The sequence below is a fragment of the Oratosquilla oratoria genome, chromosome 13 (assembly GCF_046742065.1).
Source record: "Oratosquilla oratoria isolate Oo_2021 chromosome 13, ASM4674206v1, whole genome shotgun sequence".
Classification (NCBI taxonomy): Eukaryota; Metazoa; Arthropoda; class Malacostraca; order Stomatopoda; family Squillidae; genus Oratosquilla; species Oratosquilla oratoria.
Genome location: NC_134789.1, coordinates 21,502,289 through 21,525,461, shown reverse-complemented (window position 1 = coordinate 21,525,461; position 23,173 = coordinate 21,502,289). Strand labels below are relative to the sequence as shown.

General features: G+C 41.3%; 1 protein-coding gene across 3 annotated transcripts in view; it reads right to left on the bottom strand.

Annotated features, from left to right (window-relative positions):
• Window positions 1-23,173, bottom strand: part of LOC143032340 (nucleosome-remodeling factor subunit NURF301-like) — a 311,934-nt gene that overhangs the window by 265,373 nt on the left and 23,388 nt on the right. For all 3 annotated transcript variants that reach the window (XM_076196918.1, XM_076196919.1, XM_076196920.1), the window contains exons 3-7: window positions 3,337-3,458; window positions 2,730-2,938; window positions 2,539-2,621; window positions 2,030-2,423; window positions 1,664-1,843 (exon numbers count right to left, since the gene is read on the bottom strand). In XM_076196918.1, the coding sequence (XP_076053033.1) occupies window positions 1,664-1,843; window positions 2,030-2,423; window positions 2,539-2,621; window positions 2,730-2,938; window positions 3,337-3,458 (988 nt within the window). The remainder of the gene's footprint in view (window positions 1-1,663; window positions 1,844-2,029; window positions 2,424-2,538; window positions 2,622-2,729; window positions 2,939-3,336; window positions 3,459-23,173) is intronic.

Sequence of the window (23,173 nt, the reverse complement as noted above, 5' to 3'; positions counted from 1 at the left end):
TCCCCAGTGCTGCCTCCCGGGCGGCATATCGGAGTTAACGGGTTAAGTCTCTACCAGGATGTGCAAGACGAGAATGAGGAAGACCAAGACAAAGCCAAGACCTTCAATGGTAGTTCTGGGTGGTTCTCCAGGTTCAAGAAATGATATGGTTTCCACAATCTCAAAATGACTGGGGAAGCTGCATCTGCCGATGTGGAAGCAGCCAAAATGTATCTGGTTACCCTCAAGACCATCATCGAGGAAGGTGGCTACACTTCCAAGCAGATTTTTAATATAGATGAGACAGGTCTATATTGGAAAAAACTGCCTAACCAGACCTATATCTCAGTTGAGGAGACGACTGCACCTGGATTTAAAGTCTCCAAGGATCATCTTACACTCTTGTTCAGTACCAATGCAGAGGGAGACTGCAAGCTGAAACCTGCCCTTGTCTACCACTCGGAAAATCGACAAGCATTGAAGGTGTGTATGTATGGATGTTGATTATTAGTCATGAAAGCTTTGAAATTTTTTACCGAGATTGTAAACGCTCGTTTTTTTCGTGCACCAGAACAAAAAAGAAAATCATGTCACCAACTCACAATTTACGGCACACTAAACTAATTTTGTTTGTTCTTGTGTCTTCACGGGAGCTGACTAACGAAGAACTGTTAGAGAAGGAGACGATACAGAATGTAGAGTTGGAGGCAGCTGCATCTTGGCTTTATATCAGAAACCCCAAAGCCTGAGAGAGTCTTGACCAAAAGTGATCTCGAAAAAGCACTTTCGTTTATACGAGAAGAACTGGATATCTTAGAAGCTAAAGATCTGAATATTAACAGAAGTGCAACAGTGGCCTGAAAAGTTATGTCAGAGCTGAACTGTTACAAAGTGATGTTAGATCAAAAGAAGAAAAAGACAATGCAGACGAAACTCCACCAATTCTTTAAAAAAAAAAGACAGTCAAGGAAAAGGAGGCAGGGCGAGGTGAGGAGGGAGAGGGAGGTGAGGAGGCAGGGCGAGGCAAGGAGGGAGAGCAGAGTGAGGAGGCAGAGTGGGGTGAGGAAGGAGAGGGGAGTGAGGTTGGGGACGGGAGCATGGCAAGCGACAGTGATGGTAGTGATGCGTCATAATGTTTACATGCATAAAAAATGTTATTTTACCACACAATAAATACCAATATAGTAAGAATGTGTGTTTTTATTGTTTCTGTAACCTTCAAATTTATTAATAGTGTGTTTAGGATTTTTAGTAATAAAATCCCAAAATAGACAGACTTTCCCATTTTCCAGGAACGTAACCCACACTATTACCATTATCTCTTATGGAGAAATTATGTTCTGTTAACACAATATCCATTAACATGACATCTCCAGGAACATAACCCTCGCATTAACAGGGAGTTGACTGTATAATCAAAACACTGACACCAGCATCCTTAAACCACCTACATAGGTGTCATCATATGGAAGAGGTTAAGCAGAGTCTAGAAACCAAGTATCAGCCCATTATAGCTGCACATACATATAGAGATGAAGGGATTGATGGGTTTTGAAGACAACAAGAAGCTGGGAAATTATTCCTCTGATGCCCATCTGATAAGGCAACCATTTGCAGGTACCTATCACTGGTTCTACAATGTATCTACCTAGACTAACACTTAATACTTAAAGAACCCACTTACCATATATAACACCATTCCATTTAAAATCTGCAGTACTAGTAAGGCTAAACTTGTGTGACAGATGACGTTTCTTGTCCCTTTCCTCATTGTGTTGGAGCTTGTTGAGTGCAAGTGTGTTGGTACTGTACTGGTTAACAAAAGTCTTGAATTTACCATCACACCCAAGTCTGTACAGTTGTGCTGGAAAGGTACAATATATTCAAGATCAAATAATATACAAAGGGTATGATAAATAAAATAAACCATACTCTATTTATAAAGGGAAATGGCCAGTCAAGGCGTGAACTGTTTGTATGTCACCAAAATGTAGAACTGCAAATGAACAAAACAATACTCAACATATGAAAAATGTAAATGAAAACTAACATGGGTTTTGCATCTGAGCTAATTTCCCCTGAGTCATCTTCTTGACTCCAGCCTCTTCCAGTTTCCTTTTCTCCTTTTCTTCATTAACAGGAAGTCTTCTGCGAAGGTCATCCACAGCAAACTGCTTTGGGGTAATTGTTCCTGTCTTGGTCCTGGTTTTGATTCCTTCTTCCTCTTTCTTATCATCATCCATATCCTCCTCCTTTTTCACTTCAACTTTAGTGGTTGCAGTCATGGTAGTGGTGATGGTTTTACTGCCTGTGGTCATATTTGATGAAGGTTCCGTTTTGAATTCACCAGTCACTGGATCAAGGCCAGATCCATGTTCTTCCTTAAAGTCATCCACTTCCATCTTTATCTCATCTTTTTCCATTTTGATATCTTCTTCTTTAATCTGAGGGATTAAAAACTTCATCATGATCAAATCAATCCAATAGCCATAAAAGTATGACTGAACATAACCAATATCACACTTCCATTCAAGTAAACAAACAAACATCAAGACTTACCTCTTCTACCATACTATCAACCTTTTCTTGTTCTTCTTTTAATTTCCTCTCTTCTCTTTCTCTCATTCTTTTTCTGACTTCATCTGTAAAAAAATACAGACTTTATGAATAACAACCTGCCATTTTCACCGAAATGAATTAAAAAATGCTGATCATCAATATTTCTGTAAATATATTTAGTAATTACTTACCATCTTCAACCTCAAGACAAGATTTTCTACTCCCCTTGTTCTCTTCTGTGATTTTTTCTGTGATGCTCATGTGCTTCTGAATTTCTGATAACACCTCTAGGAGAGATGAATAAAGGCCATCCTCTAGGTCAGCCCCATCCAGCAGACTAAGTAACTCTTCTAACTGTGCCCTGGTCGTGTAGTACCAGACTTCACCCTCTTCTGTTTCACTAAAATATGAAAAGCAGACAAATTACAGATTCATCTGCTACATATAGTTACCACTAGGTCATTTAATCACAGTAACTGGAGAAAATATTACAAAAGCAGCTTTTATGTACAAAATTTATTTCATCCTTAAATTGCAAATCAGTAATATCAATCAATCAATCAATCAATCAATCCAGTGCCCCTAGTCTCTCTTACAGAAGACTCACAGCCTCCAGGAAACTGGCAACAGCCCCTAGGGAAAACCAATAATCACTCAGGGGAAAAATATTGTGTTCCTGTCTGGGAATTGTTAATGTATGACATTGGTATGAAGTGTTCTGTGTCTTCTGTATGGTGGCTGCCTCTGGGGTAGTTTGAATCTGTGGCCAGGTCTGAAAAAATCCAACAAACAACTTACACAAAAATTCTGCGCACTAAGAACCAGTACTTCCGCCCATGTCGATCAAAACCAAGTGGCTCTTGTCGACATAATAAACCTGATGTCTCCATTGAAGAAACACAATCAGTAACTCCTTCAACCTGTAAATATTATGAACATGACAGTGGACAAACATTTTACCAAAAGAAAACATATGATAAATGGGTGATTTTAACAGAATACCAGGGTTTTGTAATGTGAAACTGAACTCATCAGACTACAATACTGGTCTACAAACACACATACATACATACATATACCAAGAGCCTTTTCCCCCTTACAAGGGAGGTAGCCAAAGTCAAAAGGAATAATTCCATTCCTATCCATTCCACCTCCATTCACCACCCCTCCCTCCCTCTCATCTTGGCTCCTCCTGGATGACAGGTCATACCTGCATCTCGGCCATCACCCCGTCATGTATATATCTGTGTCTATTTCTCATATTCCATGAGAAATAGACACAGATACATATAATTTTTATATAATTTTATCACCTTTTCACATAAGGGGATTGGACAATCTGCAAGTGTCAATCAATTGTTATCTCCTCTTCTTCCTGCCAGCAGGAGTCTGAAACAACCCTACATTCACAGAGCATGGGCAGTGGAGAAAGAAAATATGGAAGGCAGCGGTGCTGAAAGTGAGCAAGCTGAACAAGGAGAAAGAGTAGGAATGCTGGGCAAAGCTAAGGGAGATGTGGGATGTACTAAAAGACAAAGGAAAAATGGGAGCTGGGGAAGAATGGGGATGTTTCAAGAAAGAATTGCTGAAGTGCACTCAAAGACACTGTCTAGGATGAGAAACAAGAAGACAAGCAGTGAATTATGGAATGAAGAAGGGAGGGGGGGGGGGGTTGATGAAAAAGTAAGCATATAAAGAATGGATGTAAATGAGAAATGAGGAAGCAAATGAGTGATAAAGAGTAAAGAGGATAGATGAAAAATGCAAGGCAAAGTTGGCCATGAGGAGAGTGGATGTGAGGTAGGTGTTTGATGGAGAATTTTAAAAAGAATCAAAGATGTCTTGGGAATAAAATGAGTAAGGGTGATGGGAGTTGGGTAACAAAAGTAGTCATCATCATCATATACCAAGGGCCTTTTCCCCTTTACAAAGGAGGTAGCCAAAGGCATAAATCCACTCCCACCTATTTCATCCTCACATACTCCACTCCTATTCACCCTCACCTCCCTCTTTTCTTGGCTTCTCCTGAATGACAGATCATTCCTGCCTTTTGCCCATTGACCTGGGTCAGAAGCAATGCACCAAGACACAGCACATCCACAGCAAGGCCACTTAATTTCATTGGTGATCCCCACTCTCTGTCCTCTCATGCAGAAAAAGAGAAAATGGAGAGAAATCCATCCGGGTTGCATCAAAATATCATTCACACATATTCCCTCACCACCCCCATCCCTGACCTACTCCCTTCCATGTATCACAGCATCATTCATACACAACTATTCTCCACTCACCCCTGTCTTCTGTCTTCTCCCTTCCCTCCTCAACAGACATTCTCCTATTTCCCAATGTCCCTTTTCACCCCATCCATCTATCTAATCCTTGGTCAACCCATATGTTCACTCCTTCCACCCCTCTTTTACTGATATTTCTTCACTCATTCTTTTCGTGTCCAAACCATCCCAATACTCTTTCATCAACCCTATTTCCCAACTTCCTTTTCATCCCTGCTCTCCTCCTCATCTCGTTTCTCACTCTATCCAGCCTAGTAACCCCTATCATACTTCTCAGGCATTGCATCTCAAACATACTTAAACTTTTCCTCTCTTATGTTCTATGTCTAGCCGTCTGGGGTATTGGCTGCATGTTATTGTGGCAAAGTAGCATGCAGTTGATACTTTAGGGTCTATATGGGGCGCCCCTACGGACCAGAGCTACACATCATTTTGTCTATGATAGAGGAAAACTCTTCATAGAGAAATGATGACACTTTTATACTATGACTGTCCCTCCGTTATGCAGTCCCCCAACCCCTTGTTGTTGTCCTGTACCATTTCTCTGAGAATTCATTTTCTGTTTTCGCCAACCCTGTGGTGGGGGAAGAGAATGCTACCACCAAGTTTTCCCACTTGAGTCGTAAAAGGCAAAAAAAAAAAAGGGACGGGGGATGGGATTAGGAGTCCTACTACCTGTAGCCCTGAAACGGGGACATTCCTAAAAACAAGAGAAAAGGCATAAGAGGGTCTGGGAGTTTTCCAACCAGTACCTTAAGGGGGGAATGTCTGAAAAAGGGAGGTTCAGTGATGGTGGACTGGTTGGTGAGGATATTTAATGTGTGCTGGAGAGAGAGGGTAGAGTACCGGAGGACTGGAGAAGTGCCTGTATAGTTCGTCTTTACAAGGGAAAAGGGGACAAGTGTGAATGTAGTAGTTTCAGAGGGATTAGCCTGTTAAGTGTAGTAGGGAAGGCTTATGGGAGGATCTTAATTGAGAGGATTAGGAGAGGAACAGAAGGAGTAATTGGTGAGGAACAGTGTGGATTTAGGACAGGTAGAGGTTGTGTAGATCAGATCTTTGTGGTAAGACAGATATGTGAGAAAGCTATAGGAAAGGGGAAGGATGTTTTTTGGGCTTTTATGGATCTGGAAAAGGCTTATGATAGGGTAGACAGAAAGGCACTGTGGGAGGTTATGCAGATTTATGGGATAGGAGGAAAGCTTTTGGGAGCTGTCAAGAGTTTTTATGAGAGTAGTAGAGCTTGTGTCAGGATTAGAAATGGAGAGAGTGAGTGGTTTGAAGTAAAGGTGGGACTTCGTCAAGGATGTGTTATGTCGCCCTGGCTGTTCAACTTATACATGGATGGGGTGGTGCGAGAGGTGAATGCTAGGGTAGTGGGTCAGGGATTGGAGATGGTTAAAGAAAATGGAGAAAAGTGGGAGGTGAGCAAGCTGTTGTTTGCGGACGACACTGCGCTTGTGGCAGGGTCAGAGGAGGGATTGAGGAAGCTGGTGGCAGAGTTTGGGAGAGTATGTGATAGAAGAAAGCTAAAGATAAATGTGGGTAAAAGTAAGGTGATGAGATGTACAAGGGGTGAAAGTGGCAGTAGACTGGAAGTGAACATTAAGGGAGAGCGACTGGAGGAAGTGGATAGTTTTAGATACTTGGGTGCAAGTGTAGCAGGAAAAGGTGGAGTGAAGGTGGAGGTAGAATGTAGATTGAGAGAAGCGAGTAAATGCCTTGGTGGATTAAAGAGTGTAATGAGGAATAGACATTTGGGAATGGATGTGAAGAGGAAACTGTATGAAGGAGTGATTGTGCCAACAGCACTGTATGGGGCAGAAACGTGGAACATAAGAGAAGAAGAGAGAAGGAGTTTGAATGTGTTTGAGATGAGGTGTCTGAGAAGTATGGTGGAGATTACTAGGCTGGATAGAGTGAGAAATGAGGAGGTGAGGAGGAGAACAGGGGTGAAAAAGGATTTGGGAGATAGGGTTGATGAAAGAATATTGGGATGGTTTGGACACATGGAAAGAATGAGTGAAGAAAGACTAGTAAAAGAGGTATGGAAGGCAGATGTGGAGGGAGTGAACATGAGGGGACGTCCTAGGATGAGGTGGATGGATGGGGTGAAGGGGGCTTTGGGGAAGAGGGGAATGTCTGTTGAGGAAGGAAGGGAGAGGACGGAAGACAGAGGTGAGTGGAGAATGGTTGTATATGGATGATGTTGTGATTGCATGAGGAGGAATGGGCGGGGGGTGGGGTAGTATGTGTGAGTAAATTTTGACGCAGCCCGAAGGGATTTCTCCCCGTCCTCTCCTTATATGCAAGGGGGGACTGAGAGGGGGGGTCGCCGATTAAATGAAGCGGCCTTGCTGTGGATGTGCTGTGTCTTGCGACACTGCTTCTGACCCAGGGCGGTGGGCAGGGTGCAGGGATGACCCGTCATCCAGGAGGTGCTCAGATGAGAGGGAGGGTGGGAGGGGTGTGGAGTGTATTTAGGGATGAAATGGGTGGGAGTGTTTTTATGCCTTTCCCATTTTGGCTACCTCCCTTGGAAGGGGGAAAAAGCCTTGGTATATGTATGTATGTATGTATGTACCTCAAGGGGGTCTTTTAATGTGCATGGATGTGGTACAGATGAGAGTAAGAGGGAAGAGATTGGCAGTATGTTTGTGAGAAGAAAGATGGATGTACTGGCTTTGAGTGAAACTAAAATGAAAGGAAAGGGCAACTGTGAGTTTGGGAGTGTAGCTGGGAGGTACTCAGGAGTGAAGAGGGGACGAGGGAGAGAAGGGGTGGCTATACTAGTAAGTGAAGAGATAAGTAAGCAGGTAGTGGAGTGGAAGGAGGTTTCATCAAGGTTGATGTGGATGAAGGAGAAGCTGGGAAGGGAGATGTGGGTTTTTGTAAGTGCGTATGGACCTGGTAGTGAGAAGAGCGTAGAGGAAGGGAGGCTTTTTGGGTAGATATAAATGAGTGTATAGAGGGATTAGGGAGAAATGTCAATGTATTTGTATTGGGAGACCTTAATGCTAGGGTAGGAAATGAGCCAATAGACAGAGTGATTGGGAAGTATGGAGTTCCCGGTAAAAATCGTAGTGGAGAAATGATGGTGATGTGTCTTGAGAGTTGATGATAGCTAATAGAGTATTTAAGAAGAAAGTCAAGCATAAGTACACATGGGAGAGAGTGGTGGATGGAAGGGTGGCAGATAGAGCATTAATGGACTATATAGTGGTGACCAGGAGTATGGTAGGAAGAGTTAAGGATGTACATATTCTAAGGGGAGAGAGCGGGGGAATATCAGATCATTTTCTGGTGGAAGGTAAAATGAAAGTGGAGAATAGGTGGAGAAAGAGGAAAAGGACAGAAGGTAGGGAGGTACTTAGAGTGAACTGCTTAAATGAGGAAAAACAGGAGAGTGAGCTTAAGAAGAAACTGAAAGAGGAGTGGGAGGGAGTAAAGGATAGAGTAGAACTAGGAGTGGAGGAGGAATGGGGATGGTTTAAGGAGGGAGTCATAAGGTGTACAAAGATGGTGTGTGGAACAAGGAGGGCGGGAGGAAAAAGAAGGAAGGGTAGTGAGTGGTGGGATGAAGAAGCAAAGAAATGTGTAGAAGAAAAGAAGCAGGCATTCATAGATTGGCTGCAGATTAGGACGAGGGAATCGTATGAGAGGTACAAAGTAAAGAGAAAGGAAGCTAAGCATAAGATAAAGGAAGCAAACAGGAGAGCAGATGTGAAATGGGGTAAGAGTATGACAGAAAATTTTGAAAGCAATAAAAAGATGTTTTGGAAGGAAATTAAAAAAGAAAAAGGAGGCGAATCAAGTAGAGAGGAAAAGGTAAAAGGTGCAGATGGAGAGATGATAGTGGAAGAGAAGGCAGTGAGAGGAAGGTGGGCAGAGTATTTTAGGGAGTTGCCAAATGTGAAGGAGGATAGGGAGGGAAAGGTCATTGCAGTGGGAAGCGCTAAGAAAATGTGTGTGATGAGTGAGGAAAATGGAGGAGAAATAGGGAAGGATGAAGTGTAAGCAGCTGTTGAGATGATGAGAGCAGGTAAGACACCTGGTCTGGATGGATGCCATGCAGAATGTCTAAAAAAAAGGAGGTACAGTGATGGTGGACTGGCTGGTGAGGTTGTTTAATGTTTGTTTGAGAGAGGGTAGAGTGCCAAAGGACTGGAGGAGTGCCTGTATAGTTCTGCTTTACAAGGGAAAAGGGGACAAGTGTGAGTGTAGTAGTTTCAGAGGGATCAGCTTGTTGAGTGTAGTTGGGAAGGCGTATGGGAGGGTCTTGATTGAGAGGATTAGGAGAGGAAGAGAGGGAGTAATTGGTGAGGAACAGTGCGGGTTTAGGACAGGTAGTGGCTGTGTAGATCAGATCTTTGTGGTAAGACAGATATGTGAGAAAGCTAATAGGAAAAGGTAAGGATGTCTTTTGGGCTTTTATGGATCTTGAAAAGGCTTATGACAGGGTGGATAAGAAGGCACTGTGGGATGTACTGCAGATATATGGGATAGGAGGAAAGCTGTTAAGAGCAGTCAAGAGTTTTTACAAGAGTAGTAGAGCTTGTGTTAGGATTAGTAATGGAGAGAGTGAATGGTTTGAGGTAAAGGTGGGACTTCGTCAGGGATGTGTTATGTCACCCTGGCTGTTCAATCTTTACATGGATGGGGTGGTGCGAGAGGTGAATGCAAGGGTAGTGGATCAGGGGTTGGAGATGATTAAAGAAAATGGAGAAAAGTGGGAGGTGAGCCAGCTGTTGTTTGCTGACGACACTGCGCTTGTAGCAGGATCAGAGGAGGGATTGAAGAAGTTAGTGACAGAGTTTGAGAAGGTGTGTGAAAGAAGGAAGCTGAAGATATGTGGGTAAAAGTAAGGTGATGAGATGTACAAGGGGAGAGAGTGACAGCAGGCTGGAGGTGAGCATTAAGGGTGAAAGACTGGAGGAAGTGGATAGTTTTAGATATTTGGGTGCGAATGTGGCAGGAAAGGGAGGAGTGGGGGTGGAGGTAGAATGTAGATTGAGATAAGTGAGTAAATGCCTTGGTGGATTGAAAAGTGTAATGAGAAATAGACATCTGGGAATGGATGCTAAGAGGAGGCTGTATGAAGGAGTGATTGTGCCAACAGCATTGTACGGGGCAGAAACATGGAACATGAAAGAGGAAGAGAGAAGGAGTTTGAATGTGTTTGAGATGAGGTGTCTGAGAAGTATGATAGGGGTTACTAGGCTGGATAGAGTAAGAAATGAGGAGGTGAGGAGAACAGGGGTGGAAAGGGAACTGGGAGATAGTGTTGATGAAAGGGTATTGGGATGGTTTGGACACATGGAAAGAATGAGTGAAGAAAGATTAGTAAAAGAGGTGTGGAAGGTAGAGGTGGAATGAATGAATATGAGGGGGCGGCCTAGGATGAGATGGATGGATGGGGTGATAAGGGAATTACAAGAGAGGAATGTCTGTGGAGGAAGGACGGGAGAGGACAGAAGATAGGGGTGAATGGAGAGGGGTTGTGTATAGATGATGCTATGATACATGAGGGGGAGTGGGTGGGGGGTGGGGAGGTACGTGTGAGAAGAAAATTGACGCAGCACAAAGGGATTTCTCCTCGTCTTCTCCTTTTCTGCATGAGGGGACGAAGGGGGGGGGGTCGCCGAATTTATGAAGCGGCCTTGCTGTGGATGCGCTGCGTCTTGCGACACTACTTCTGACCCAGGGCAGTGGACAGGATGCAGGGATGACCCATCATCCAGGAGGTGCTAAGACAGGAGGGAGGGAGGGGGGTGGAGGAAAGTGGAATATATAGGAAATGGAACGAGAGGGAGTGGTTTCTATGCCTTTTTCTTTGTGGTTACCCCCCATATAGGGGGAAAAAGCCTTTGATATATGTATGTATGTATGTATGTTTCTGCCCCATACAGTGTTGTTGGCACAATCACTCCTTCAGTTCTACACGAGCAACGATTGAGTAAGGATGTCCCAAAATACGCTCCGTAAAGTTGTTTAGCGAGTTACCGACGACGATTTTGTACCAACCAAGTGCTGTCTGGTTGTTTACATTTGGGAAGGGAGTGTTGTAGTTAATGTGACCCAAAATGTAGTCTTTGTATCTTCATACAGCTATTCTATTTGCAAGATCAGTGCCAACGATGGATGAAATAAACTAAGGATTTAGGGAAAAGGAAACTGCAAGGAGATGCCTGGATGTAAGTACCATTGAGTCCCCACTTGGTGTAATTAGGAGAGAGAAAAAAAAAAAAAAAGTGTCTAAACAAAAACCCATAGACATATCAAAGGTTTGAAAGAAATGTCTTTTCAGGGTTCAACAGAGACAATAGCAATATGTATAGAGGGATAGACACGGACAGAGAACCCAGGTATAAAAATATTATAAGAAATAGAGAAATAAATGAGCTGTTAGATGAAATAATTGAATTGAAAAATGAATGCAAAAGTATATCCGAAGAAGTAGTCATGTTAAGAAAAGCCAATGAAGAAAACAATAGGGAAATAGACAAATTGAAAATGGAACTGAATAGGATAATGGGAGAAAATATAAGATTGAAAAATGAATATATGAATAGGAATGAGGCATTAAAGAAAGAGATGAAAGATCAAATATAGACACTGACCAAGAAAGTGGAAGAAAAGATTAAAGAAAATGACTTCCAAGAATTAAAGAAACAGTGGAAGGTGGAACAGCAAAGTCAAAAATCATCTTTTAGGGAAATAGTGGAATAACAAGTTAAGGAGAATGCGAAGGAAACGGCAATCCAAGTGATTAAAGAGAAAGGAAATTTGGTTAGGGATACAGTGGACAAGATGCATTGTGATCTACAGTACTAAAGAAAAGCACAATGTTCCTAGGTATCAGAGAGAAAGAGAGGAAAAGGAAATTACTAAAGAGATCCTGAGGGAGATTCAAGAGGAGAATCAAATCTTGGATAAAGAAATCAAGGAAACGTAAAGAAATGGGTAGATACTCAAAAGAAAAGAAATTTAGGCCACTAAAAGTTAAACTTAGGTCACATATAATAGCAGATGAAGTACTCTCCAGAACAGCAAAACTAGCAAACAGTGAAAATCACAAGAATATATGGATAAAGAAATGAGTGATGAAGAAAAAGAAAAAGAAAAGGAGTTTAGAAAAGAAGTGAAGGAAAAAAATTAAAAAAGAAATGAGGCTGAAAAGAATTATTTTTTTTTGGAAAGTGGTGGATCTGACACTGAAAAAATGGTATATCACGAAAAAAAAGGAAACAAAGCAGACAGAAAAAGATGAGAAGGAAAAAAATTAAAACTAGCCTATACCAATATAGATGGGATGATTTCAGAACTGAATGAACTAAATGATTACCTGGCATCAGAAAAACTGGACATAATAGGAATAGTAGAAACCAAACTAAAAGGTAATCTACCACCTAACACTGTGGGACAAGGACTATACAACTGCTAGATGAAGAATCGAAAGGAAAAACAAGGAGGGAGAGTACTAATTCTGACCAGGAAAGACTTGTATGCGACAAAGTTAACAGAAGGAAAAAACAATGTAGAATCAATTATGATAAAAGTAGAAAACAACCACATGAAAAGTAGAAAATTTGTAGTAGTGTATGTGCCCCCTAAAACACAGTCCTGGACAGAACACGATCATTTGAAATTTTTGGAGGATACTAAACATGAACTGATATACTGAAAGGAGGAAATACAGTAATTATGGGTGATTTTAACTCAAAAGAAATAAGTTGGGAAGAAATGACAGTGAGGGGTGGAGAGGATGTATAGGGCAGCATATTACTCGATATGACCATTGAATACACATTGACTCAGTGGATGGAGGAAAACACCAGATACAGAAACAATGAGGAACCCTCGAGATTGGATTTAATACTTACGTTGGAACCTGAAATTGTAGACAGAATAGATTACAAAATACCAATTGGAAAGAGTGACCATGTACTTGTAGAATTTGAACTAAAAGAGCATAAAGACCTAAGAAGAGAGGAGAAACATAGAATAGGAAGACCAATGTACGACAACAAAAATTTTGAGAAACTTAAAAAAATTCTTTTGAAATGCAAACTGGGAAAAATTCCTAAATGATGAAACAATGATGGAAGAGAAATAGAATATACTAAAAGAAATTTATAATGAAGGTGTGATCAAATATGTACCACAACAGAAAGGACAAACATAAAGAACTGGTACAACAAAAAATGTAGTGAAGCTAAGGATAAAAGAAACAAAGCATGGAAAAAAAGGAAAAAAGAAAAAAGGCAAACATACATCAAACTAAGAAACATACATACATACATATACCAAGGCTTCTTCCCCCTTACAAGGGAGGTAGCCAAAAAGGAAAAGGCATAAAATCATTCCCACCCATTCCATCCCTAAATACACTCCACAACCCTCCACCCTCCCTCCTATCTTAGCACCTCCTGGATGACAGGTCATCCCTGCACCTTGTCCACTGCCCTGGGTCAGAAGCAGTGTCGCAAGACACAGCACATCCACAACAAGGACGCTTCATTAGATCGGTGACCCCCTCTCTCCGTCCCCCCATGCACAAAGGAGAAGACGGGGAGAAATCCCTTTGGACTGCATCAAAATTTGCTCACACATACTACCTCACCCCCCATCCCTCCGCCCATTTCACCTTATGCATCACAACATCATCCATATACAACCATTCTCCATTCACCCCTGTCTTCTGTCCTCTCCCGTCCTTCCTCAACAGACATTCCCCTCTTCCCAAAAGCCCCCTTCACCCCATCTATCCACCTCATCCTAGGACGTCCCCTCATGTTCACTCCCTCCACATCTGCCTTCCATACCTCTTTTACTAGTCTTTCTTCACTCATTCTTTCCATGTGTCCAAACCATCCTAATACTCTTTCATCAACCCTATCTCCCAACCCCCTTTCCACCCCTGTTCTCCCCCTCATCTCATTTCTCACTCTATCTAGCCTAGTAACCCCCATCAAAACTCAAAACACTCCTCTCTCCTTCTCTCTTCCTCTCTTATGTTCCATGTTTCTGCCCCATACAGTGCTGTTGGCACAATCACGCCTTCATAGCATCCATTCCCAAATGTCTATTCCTCATTACACTTTTTAATCCACCAAGGTATTTACTCGCTTCTCTCAATCTACATTCTACCTCCACCTCCACTCCACCTTTTCCTGCCACATTTGCACCCAAGTATCTAAAACTATCCACTTCCTCCAGTCGCTCTCCCTTAATGCTCACATCCAGACTACTGCCACTTTCACCCCTTGTACATCTCATCACCTTACTTTTACCCACATTTATCTTTAGCTTTCTTCTATCACATACTCTCCCAAACTCTGTCACTAACTTCCTCAGTCCCTCCTCCGATCCTGCCACAAGCGCAGTGTCATCCGCAAACAACAGCTTGCTCACCTCCCACTTTTCTCCATTTTCTTTAACCATCTCCAATCCTTGACCCACTACCCTTGCATTTACCTCTTGCACAACCCCATCCATGTATAAGTTGAACAGCCAGGGCGACATAGCGCATCCTTGACGAAGTCCCACCTTTACCTCGAACCATTCACTCTCTCCATTTCTAATCCTGACACAAGCTCTACTACTCTTGTAAAAACTCTTGACAGCTCCTAGAAGCTTTCCTCCTATCCTGTATATCCGCAAAACCTCCCACAGTGCCCTTCTGTCTACCCTGTCATAAAGGATTTACAAAGGATTATAAAGGCGGAGCATGCCGACAGGAGACCTTTTGATCCATATCTAGGTCGGATGCGAAAAAAAAAAACATATTAATAAAACAATAAATAAAAACTATAATAATGTAAATAACAAATAAAATACATAAATAAATAAATAAATAGGTATAGTTAAATAATAAATAAAAAAATAAAATAGTAAATAATAATAAATGACATATAACTAATAATAAATGAAAATGACAATGATAAAAACATAAAACAAATAATATAAGATAAATTATAATCATTACAGCATCTTACTTAGGTATTTATCTAACTGATTCTTAAAGCTTCGAACTGAACTACATTGCACTACCTGTGCAGGAAGTTTATTCCATTCATTTACTACACGGTTGGCAAAGTTGTTTCTACCTACTTCCAAATTTAATCTATTTCCGGACAGTTTGAGACCATTGTTTCTTGTCTGATTCTCATTCAATGTGAAAATTTTGTCACTTTTGATGTTGTCAATTCCCTTTAAAATCTTAAAGACCTGTATCAAGTCACCTCTGAGTCTACGCTTTTTTAGGGAAAACAGATTCATGTGTTTTAGTCGATTTTCGTATGATTTATTTTTGATATTTGGAATCAGTTTTGTGGCTCTCCGTTGTACTTTTTCCAGTCTGTCAATGTCTTTAATGAGATTCGGTGACCATACAGAAACAGCATATTCCAAATGTGGACGAACTAACGATTTATATAGCTTGTTAATGAGTGATGGACTTTTGAAATCAAAAGATCGCGCAATCAGTCCCAGAATCTTATTTGCTTTCTCAGAGGCTGAAATACACTGCTTGGATGATTTGAGGTCGTTACTGATAATTACGCCGAGATCTTTTTCACTATCCACTTTTGTTAACGAATTACCAAATAACTTGTAATCGTACTTACTGTTATTTTTACCTTTTCCAGATCCATAAAGGCCCAAAAAACATCCTTCCCCTTTCCTATAGCTTTCTCACATATCTGTCTTACCACAAAAATCTGATATACACAACCTCTACCCGTCCTAAATCCACACTGTTCCTCACCAATTACTCCCTCTCTTCCTCTCCTAATCCTCTCAATCAAGATCCTCCCATAAGCCTTCCCAACTACACTTAACAAGCTAATCCCTCTGAAACTACTACATTCACACTTGTCTCCTTTTCCCTTGTAAAGTGGAACTATACAGGCACTCCTCCAGTCCTCCGGCACTCTACCCTCTCTCCAGCAAACATTAAATAACCTCACCAGCCACTCCACCATCACTGTACCTCCTTTTTTTTTAGACATTCTGCATGGCATCCATCCAGACCAGGTGCCTTTCCTGCTTTCATCTTAACAACTGTCTTCACTTCATCTTTCCTTATTTCTCCTCCATTTTCCTCACTCATCACACACATTTTCTTAGCATTTCCCACTGCAGCTATCTTTCCCTCCCTATCCTCCTTCACATTTAGCAACTCCCTAAAATATTCTGCCCATCTTGCTCTTACTGCCTTCTCTTCCATTATGATCTCTTCATCTGCACCTTTTACCTTTTCTTCTCTACTTGATTCGCCTCCTCTTCCTCTCTTAACTTCTTTCCAAAACATCTTTTTATTACTTTCAAAATTTTCTTTCATACTCTTACCCCATTTCACATCTGCTCTCCTCTTTGCCTCCTTTACCTTTTGCTTTACTTCTCTTTTCTTTTCTTTGTACCTCTCATATGACTCCCTCGTCCTATTTTGTAACCAATCTGTGTAAGCACACTTCTTCTCTTCTACAACCTTGTTTCCTTAGCCCACCATTCACTACCCTTCCTTCTATTTCCTCCTGTCCTTCTTGTTCCACACACCATCTTTGCACACTTTGTGACTCCCCTCCTTGAACCATCCCCATTCCTTCTCCACACCTCTATCCTTCACTCCCTCCCACTCCTCCTTCAGCTTCTTCTTGTACTCCTTCTCCTTTTCATTTTCATTTAAAGAGTTCACTCTAAGCACCTCCCTACCTTTAGTCCCTTTCCTCTTTCTCCATCTATCCTCCACTCTCAGCTTACCTTCCACCAAAAAATGATCTGATATTCCCCCACCCTCTCCCCTTAGCACATGTACATCCTTAACTCTTCCCATCATGATCCTATTTACCACTACATAGTCCATTAGTGCTCTATCTACCACCCTCTCCCATGTGTACTTATGCTTGTCTTTCTTCTGAAACACTGTATTTACTATCATCAACTCTCTTTCTGGACACATTTCTACCATCAACTCTCCACTACGATTCTTTCCTGGAACTCCACATTTCCCAACCACTCCATCAATTGGATCATTTCCTACCCTAGCATTAAGGTCTCCCAGTACTATTACATTGATATTTCTCCCTACTTCCTCTATGCACTCATTTAAATCTATCCAAAAAGCCTCCCTTTCTTCTACACTCTTCTCACTGCCAGGCCAATATGCACTTAAGAAAACCCACATCTCCTTTCCCAGTTTCACCTTCATCCACATTATCCTTGAGGAAACCTCCTTCCACTCCACTACAGGTTTACCTATCCCTTCACTTACTAGTATAGCCACCCCTTCCCTCCCTCGCCCTCTCTTCACTCCTGATAACCTCCCACTTACACTCCCAAACTTACACTCGCCCTTCCCTTTCAGCTTAGTTTCACTCAAAGCCAACACATCCATCTTTCTTCTCACAAACAAACTACCAATCTCTTCCCTTTTACTCTCATCTGTACCACATCCACACACATTAAAAGACCAAAACCTTAGGGTGCTGGTCCGAAAACTCCCAGACCCTCTTATACCTTTGCTTTTTCTTTTAGGAATGTCCCCCGTGGGGCTACAAGGAGAAGGATGCCTAGTCCTAATCCCCATCCCTTTCTTTTCGCCTCTTACGATCCAAGTGGAATTACTTGGTGGCAGTATTCTTTTCCCCCACCACAGGGAAGGTAGGCAAAAAAGGAAATGAATATTCAGAGAAATTGTACAGGACAGTAACAAGGAGTTGGGGGACAGCATAACAGAGGGACAGTCGTAGTATAAAAGTGTCATAATTTCTCTATGAACAGAGTTTTCCTCTATCACAGCCAAAATGATGTGTGGCTCTGGTCCGTAGGGGCGCCCCATATAGACCCTAAAGTATCAACTGCATGCCACTTTGCCACAATAACATGCAGCCAATACCCCAGACGGAGGACGATTATGTAAAAATACATGTATACATACATATACCAAGGCTTTTTTCCCCTTACAAGAGAGGTAGCCAAAAAGGGAAAGGCATAAAATCATTTCCACCCATTCCATCCCTAAATACACTCCACAACCCTCCACCCTCCCTCTTATCTGAGCACCTCCTGGATGACGGGTCATCTCTGCACCTTGTCCACTGCCCTGGGTCAGAAGCAGTGTCGCAAGACACAGCACATCTACAGTAAGGCCGCTTCATTAAATCGGCGACCCCCCCCTCTCCGTCCCCCCATTGCATAAAAGGAGAGGACGGGGAGAAATCCCTTTGGGCTGCATCAAATTTTGCTCATACATACTACCTCATCCCCCATCCCCCTGCCCATTCCACCTCATGCAATCATAACATCATCCATATACAACCATTCTCCATTCACCCGTCTTCTGTCCTCTCCCGTCCTTCCTCAACAGACATTCCCCTCTTCCCCAAAGCCCCCTTCACCCCATCCACCCACCTCATCCTAGGAGACGTCCCCTCATGTTCACTCCCTCCACATCTGCCTTCCATACCTCTTTTACTAGTCTTTCTTCACTCATTCTTTCCATGTGTCCAAATACACAGAGAAGAAAAGAGAAACTATGAAAAGGAAATAATAGAAAAATGCAAGGAACAACCGAAACTATTTTACAGACATGTGAACGGTAAACTAAAAAACAAGCAAGAAATAGAAAAGCGGTGCCTAGGAAGTCATGAATATACAGAAGAACAGGAAATGGCAGAAGTTATGAGCAACCACTTCAAATCGGTATTCACAATTGAGAACACACCTAACTGTGAGGGAATAGAGACACAGAAATCCCCCCAATGAAGGAAATGACTGTGACAAAGAAGGAAATTAGTGACCAAATAAAAAACCTTGATGTCAGAAATTCGCATGGTCCAGATGGAATTGCAAATTGGATACTGAAGGAATGCATAGAAGAATTAACAGATAAAATACACACTGTAATCAAATGCTTGCTCAAAGAAGGAAAGGTACCACAAGACTGGAAAAATGCAAACATTGTACCAATATATAAAGGAGGAAACAAAGAAAATACAACTAACTACAGACCAGTCTCCCTAGCAACCACAGTTGCTAAAATATGTGAGAAAGTGATCAAAAGTAGATGGGTTAAACACCTGGAAGAAAAATCTATACTAAACCTAAACCAATTTGGATTTAGACAAGGAAGATCATGTACAACAAACCTGATCTGCTTCTACTCGAGACTAATAGATATAATACAAGAGAGGGATGGATGGGCAGACAGTGCCTATCTGGACCTACAAAAGGCATTTGACAAAGTACCACACAAGAAATTAATAAGAAAATTGGAATCAATTGGTGGCATCACAGGTAAACTATTAGAATGAATGGAAGAGGGTAGTAATTAGAGACAAATACTCGAAATGGGAAGAAATGATAAGTGGTCACAAGGGTCGGTGCCGGCTCCAATCATGCTTGCCATATACATAAATTACATGGATGAAGGAGTTGAATGTTATATGAATTTCTTCGCAGATGACACAAAAATATTGAAGAGGGTAAAAACAGAGGAGGACTGTGATTCATTGCAATCAGACCTGGATAAAATCTGGAAATAGACTCAAAAGTGGGAAGTGAACTTCAATATCAAGAAGTGTAGCATAATAAAGTTTGGAAAACATAAAAACAGAATTTCAAAAAAATTATAAAATTGGTGAGAAAAAAAAAAAAAAAAAAAAAAACACTCGGAAAGGGACCTTGGAGTAATAATCAGCAAAGACATGACACCAGATAAACATATAAACAAAATAGTCGGAGAAACCTTCAACCTATTAAGGTAAATGAAAGTGGCATTTGATTATTTGGATGGAGAAATGATTAAAAAAAATATTAGTTACATTGATTAGACCAAAACTGGAATACGGAGCGACACTATGGTATAAGAGAGCAATGACAAAGTTGGCACCAGCTCTTTCCAAATTAACATATGAACAAAGATTATTGAAATTGGAACTACCAACACTAGAGCAGAGAAGAGAAAGAGGTGATCTACTATATTTAGAATCATGAAAGGAATGGAAATCCTTAATGACTTACTAGAAAATGACAATGGAAAAACAAGAGGTCATGAAACGAAACTCAAAAAGGATAACCATAGAAGAGATCGGAAAAAGAATAGCTTCCCACACAGAGTGCTGGATACCTGGAATAACTTAGATAAAGAAACAGTGTGTGCAAATACTATTCAAGATTTTAAGAAAAAACTTGATGCTGAAAGATACAAAGACGGGTCACCACTAGCATAGCTCCCTTCCTGTATAATACAACTAGGTAAATACAATCTCCTCTTAGCATCCATTTCCAAATGTCTATTTCTCATTACACTTTTTAATCTCCCAAGACATTTACTTGCTTCTCTCAATCTACATTCTACCTCCACTACTCCCTTTCCAGCCACATTTGCCCCCCCCCCAGTATCTAAAGCTATCCACATCCTCCAGTCTCTCTCCTTTAACCCCTTCCATGCGGTGCTGCCTACGTAGGCGGCATGGGGAGCAAGTGGATACGCGAGGCTGCCATATCGGCGTCTTGATTATATTTATTGTAGTTGTCCCTGCGTAACCGACATACTCTCTAAACTGGCTTCATCACATTTTCTATGGTTATCAAAATTCACGGGTGAAAGAGAGGACGATCGATATAAGCGTTGACTATTTTTTATGATGCGAGTATATTTCGCAACATTGTACGTCTAGCATCTAATGCTGCCCGCGAGATTTTGGCCCGGAGTGAAGTGGTTAATACTCACTTCCAATTTGCTGCTATCCTCTCCCCTTGTACATCTCATCACCTTACTTTTACCCACATTTATCTTTACCTTCCTTAACCTCTTTAATACGAGTCAAATTCTCATGGGCAGCATTAGCTGCCTGATATATGATGATGCATCACAATACTCGTGTTATAAGGTATAAAGTTACAACTGTATTACTCATTCTCTTTCATTCTGAATGTTAATAACCACAGAAAATATGATCAGGCCAGTACACAGAATCTGGGGGTCCCTCAGCTACAACTACAAAATTAATATAAACAAGACTATGCCGACACCGGTATCCTCATATATCCACCCACTCCTCATGATCCCTACATGGGTATCATTCTATCAAAGGGGTTAATCTCTCCTCTGATCCTGCTACAAGAACAGTGTCATCAACATACAACAATGGGATTATCTTCCATTTTTCTCCATTTTCTTTAACCATCTCTAATCCCTGACCCACCCTTGCATTTACCTTTCACACCACCCCATCTATGTATAAATTGAACAGCCAGGGCAACATAACACATCCCTGAGAAAGTCCCATCTTTACCTCAAACTACTCTATCTCCATTTCTTATCCTAAAACATGCTCTACTACTGTTGCACGCACAGCTAGCACCAATGCATCCACATGCACACAGATGAAGAGTTAGTGGTACTAACCCCGCTCAAGACCTTATCTCTCAGGTCAGGCAGGGTCAAGGAGCAATTATCTCCAGATTACCAGCCAGCCACATTGCTGTTTCGACTCCAACAGCCAACACATGATACCAGACATTGTAGTAATAAATTATTCATTTTAATGTTTATATGTCCACTTGGACATAGATTGTATTATATTCATGTTAGGACAAAATATATGTACTCTAGCAAGTATTTGAGCCTTAGCTCAACTCTAGTCAGGCCAAACTGGCTCCATGTAATTTAAATTATTGTATGTATTTCTTTGTTGGCAACTCATCCAAGTTCCCCTTTATAAGACCCAGTCATCAGGTCTGTAGCATGACACAGCCTGGACAAATCACCAATAAAGCAAAGGACCCGGCAAGCCACTTTTTCTCAACCATTGTACTTGGCTTCTACATCTCAAGGAATGACCATGCTACCCAAAAAGAATGTTGTAAGCTGTCAAAAATCAAACCAACATTTCTCCTGGCAGCCACGGCAACACTACTTTCATAAAAACTCTTGACTGCTCTTAAAAGCTTTCCTCCTATCCCATATATCTACAATACCTCCCACAGTGCCTTCCAGTCTACCTTGTCATAAGCCTTATCCAGATCCATAAAAACCCAAAATACATCCTTACCTTTTCCTATACCTTTCTCACATATCTGTCTTACTACAAAAGTCTGATCTACGCAAACCCTCCCTATCCTAAACCCACACTGTGCTTCACCAATAACCCCCTGCTCCTCTTCTAATCCTCCCAATCAAGATCCTCCAATAAGCCTTCCCAACTACACTTAACAAGCATTATACACAATCATGCACGCATACAACACAACATACACTCTATAAAGGATTTGTGGGAAAACCCAGTTTCGGCTGTGGCATTCCTAGGGGAGATGGGACTGCTCGGACAGACAGTCTAGGGAACGACAACAACAACACTTAACAAGCTGATCCCTCTGAAACTACTACACTCACATTTATCACCTTTTCCCTAGTAAAGTGGAACTATAAAAGCACTCCTCCAGTCATCTGGCACTCAACCCTCTCTTAAACAAACATTAAATAACCTCACCAGCCAGTCCACCATAACTGTATCCTTTTTTTTTTTCAGACATTCTGCATGACATCCATCTAACCTAGGTGCCTTACCTGCTCATATCATCTTAACACCTTTGATACGATGACGCCTACATAGGCGTCATGAGGAGCAAGTGGGTATGCAAGGATGCCGATGTCGGCGTCTTGATTATATATATTGTAGTTGTACCTGCATGACCCCCATACTCTGTAAACTGGATTCATCATATTTTCTATGGTTATAAAAATTCACAGGTGAAAGAGAACGAGCAATACAGCGGTAACTTTATTTTTTATAATGCGAGTATTATGATGCAACATCACACGTCTGGCAGCTAATGCTGCCCACAAGATTTTGGCCCGGAGTGAAGGGGTTAACAGCTGCCTTCACTTCATCTTTCTTTATTTCTCACACATTTTCCTCACTCATCACAGTCATTTTCTTTGTGCTTCCCACTGCAACTACCTTTCCCTCCCTATCCTCCTTCACATTTAGCAACTCCCTAAAATACTCTGCCCACCTTCCTCTCACTGCCTTCTCTTCCATTATCATCTCTCCATCTGCACCTTTTACCTTTTCTTCTATATTTGATTCGCCTCCTCTTTCTCTTTTAATTTCCTTCCAAAACATCTTTTTATTACTTTCAAAATTTTCTGTTTGGATTAAGAAATTTATTAATAAATTTTACACTCTGTATATGTGTTTTATTAAAACCATGAATTAAATGATTCAAGTTACTTGAAGTTAGTAGTTACATCAGAATCTATGAAATAGATAAATTTTTACCTCTTTTTTCAACCCATATAAAATACAATCATACATTGATAATCATACAGTGGT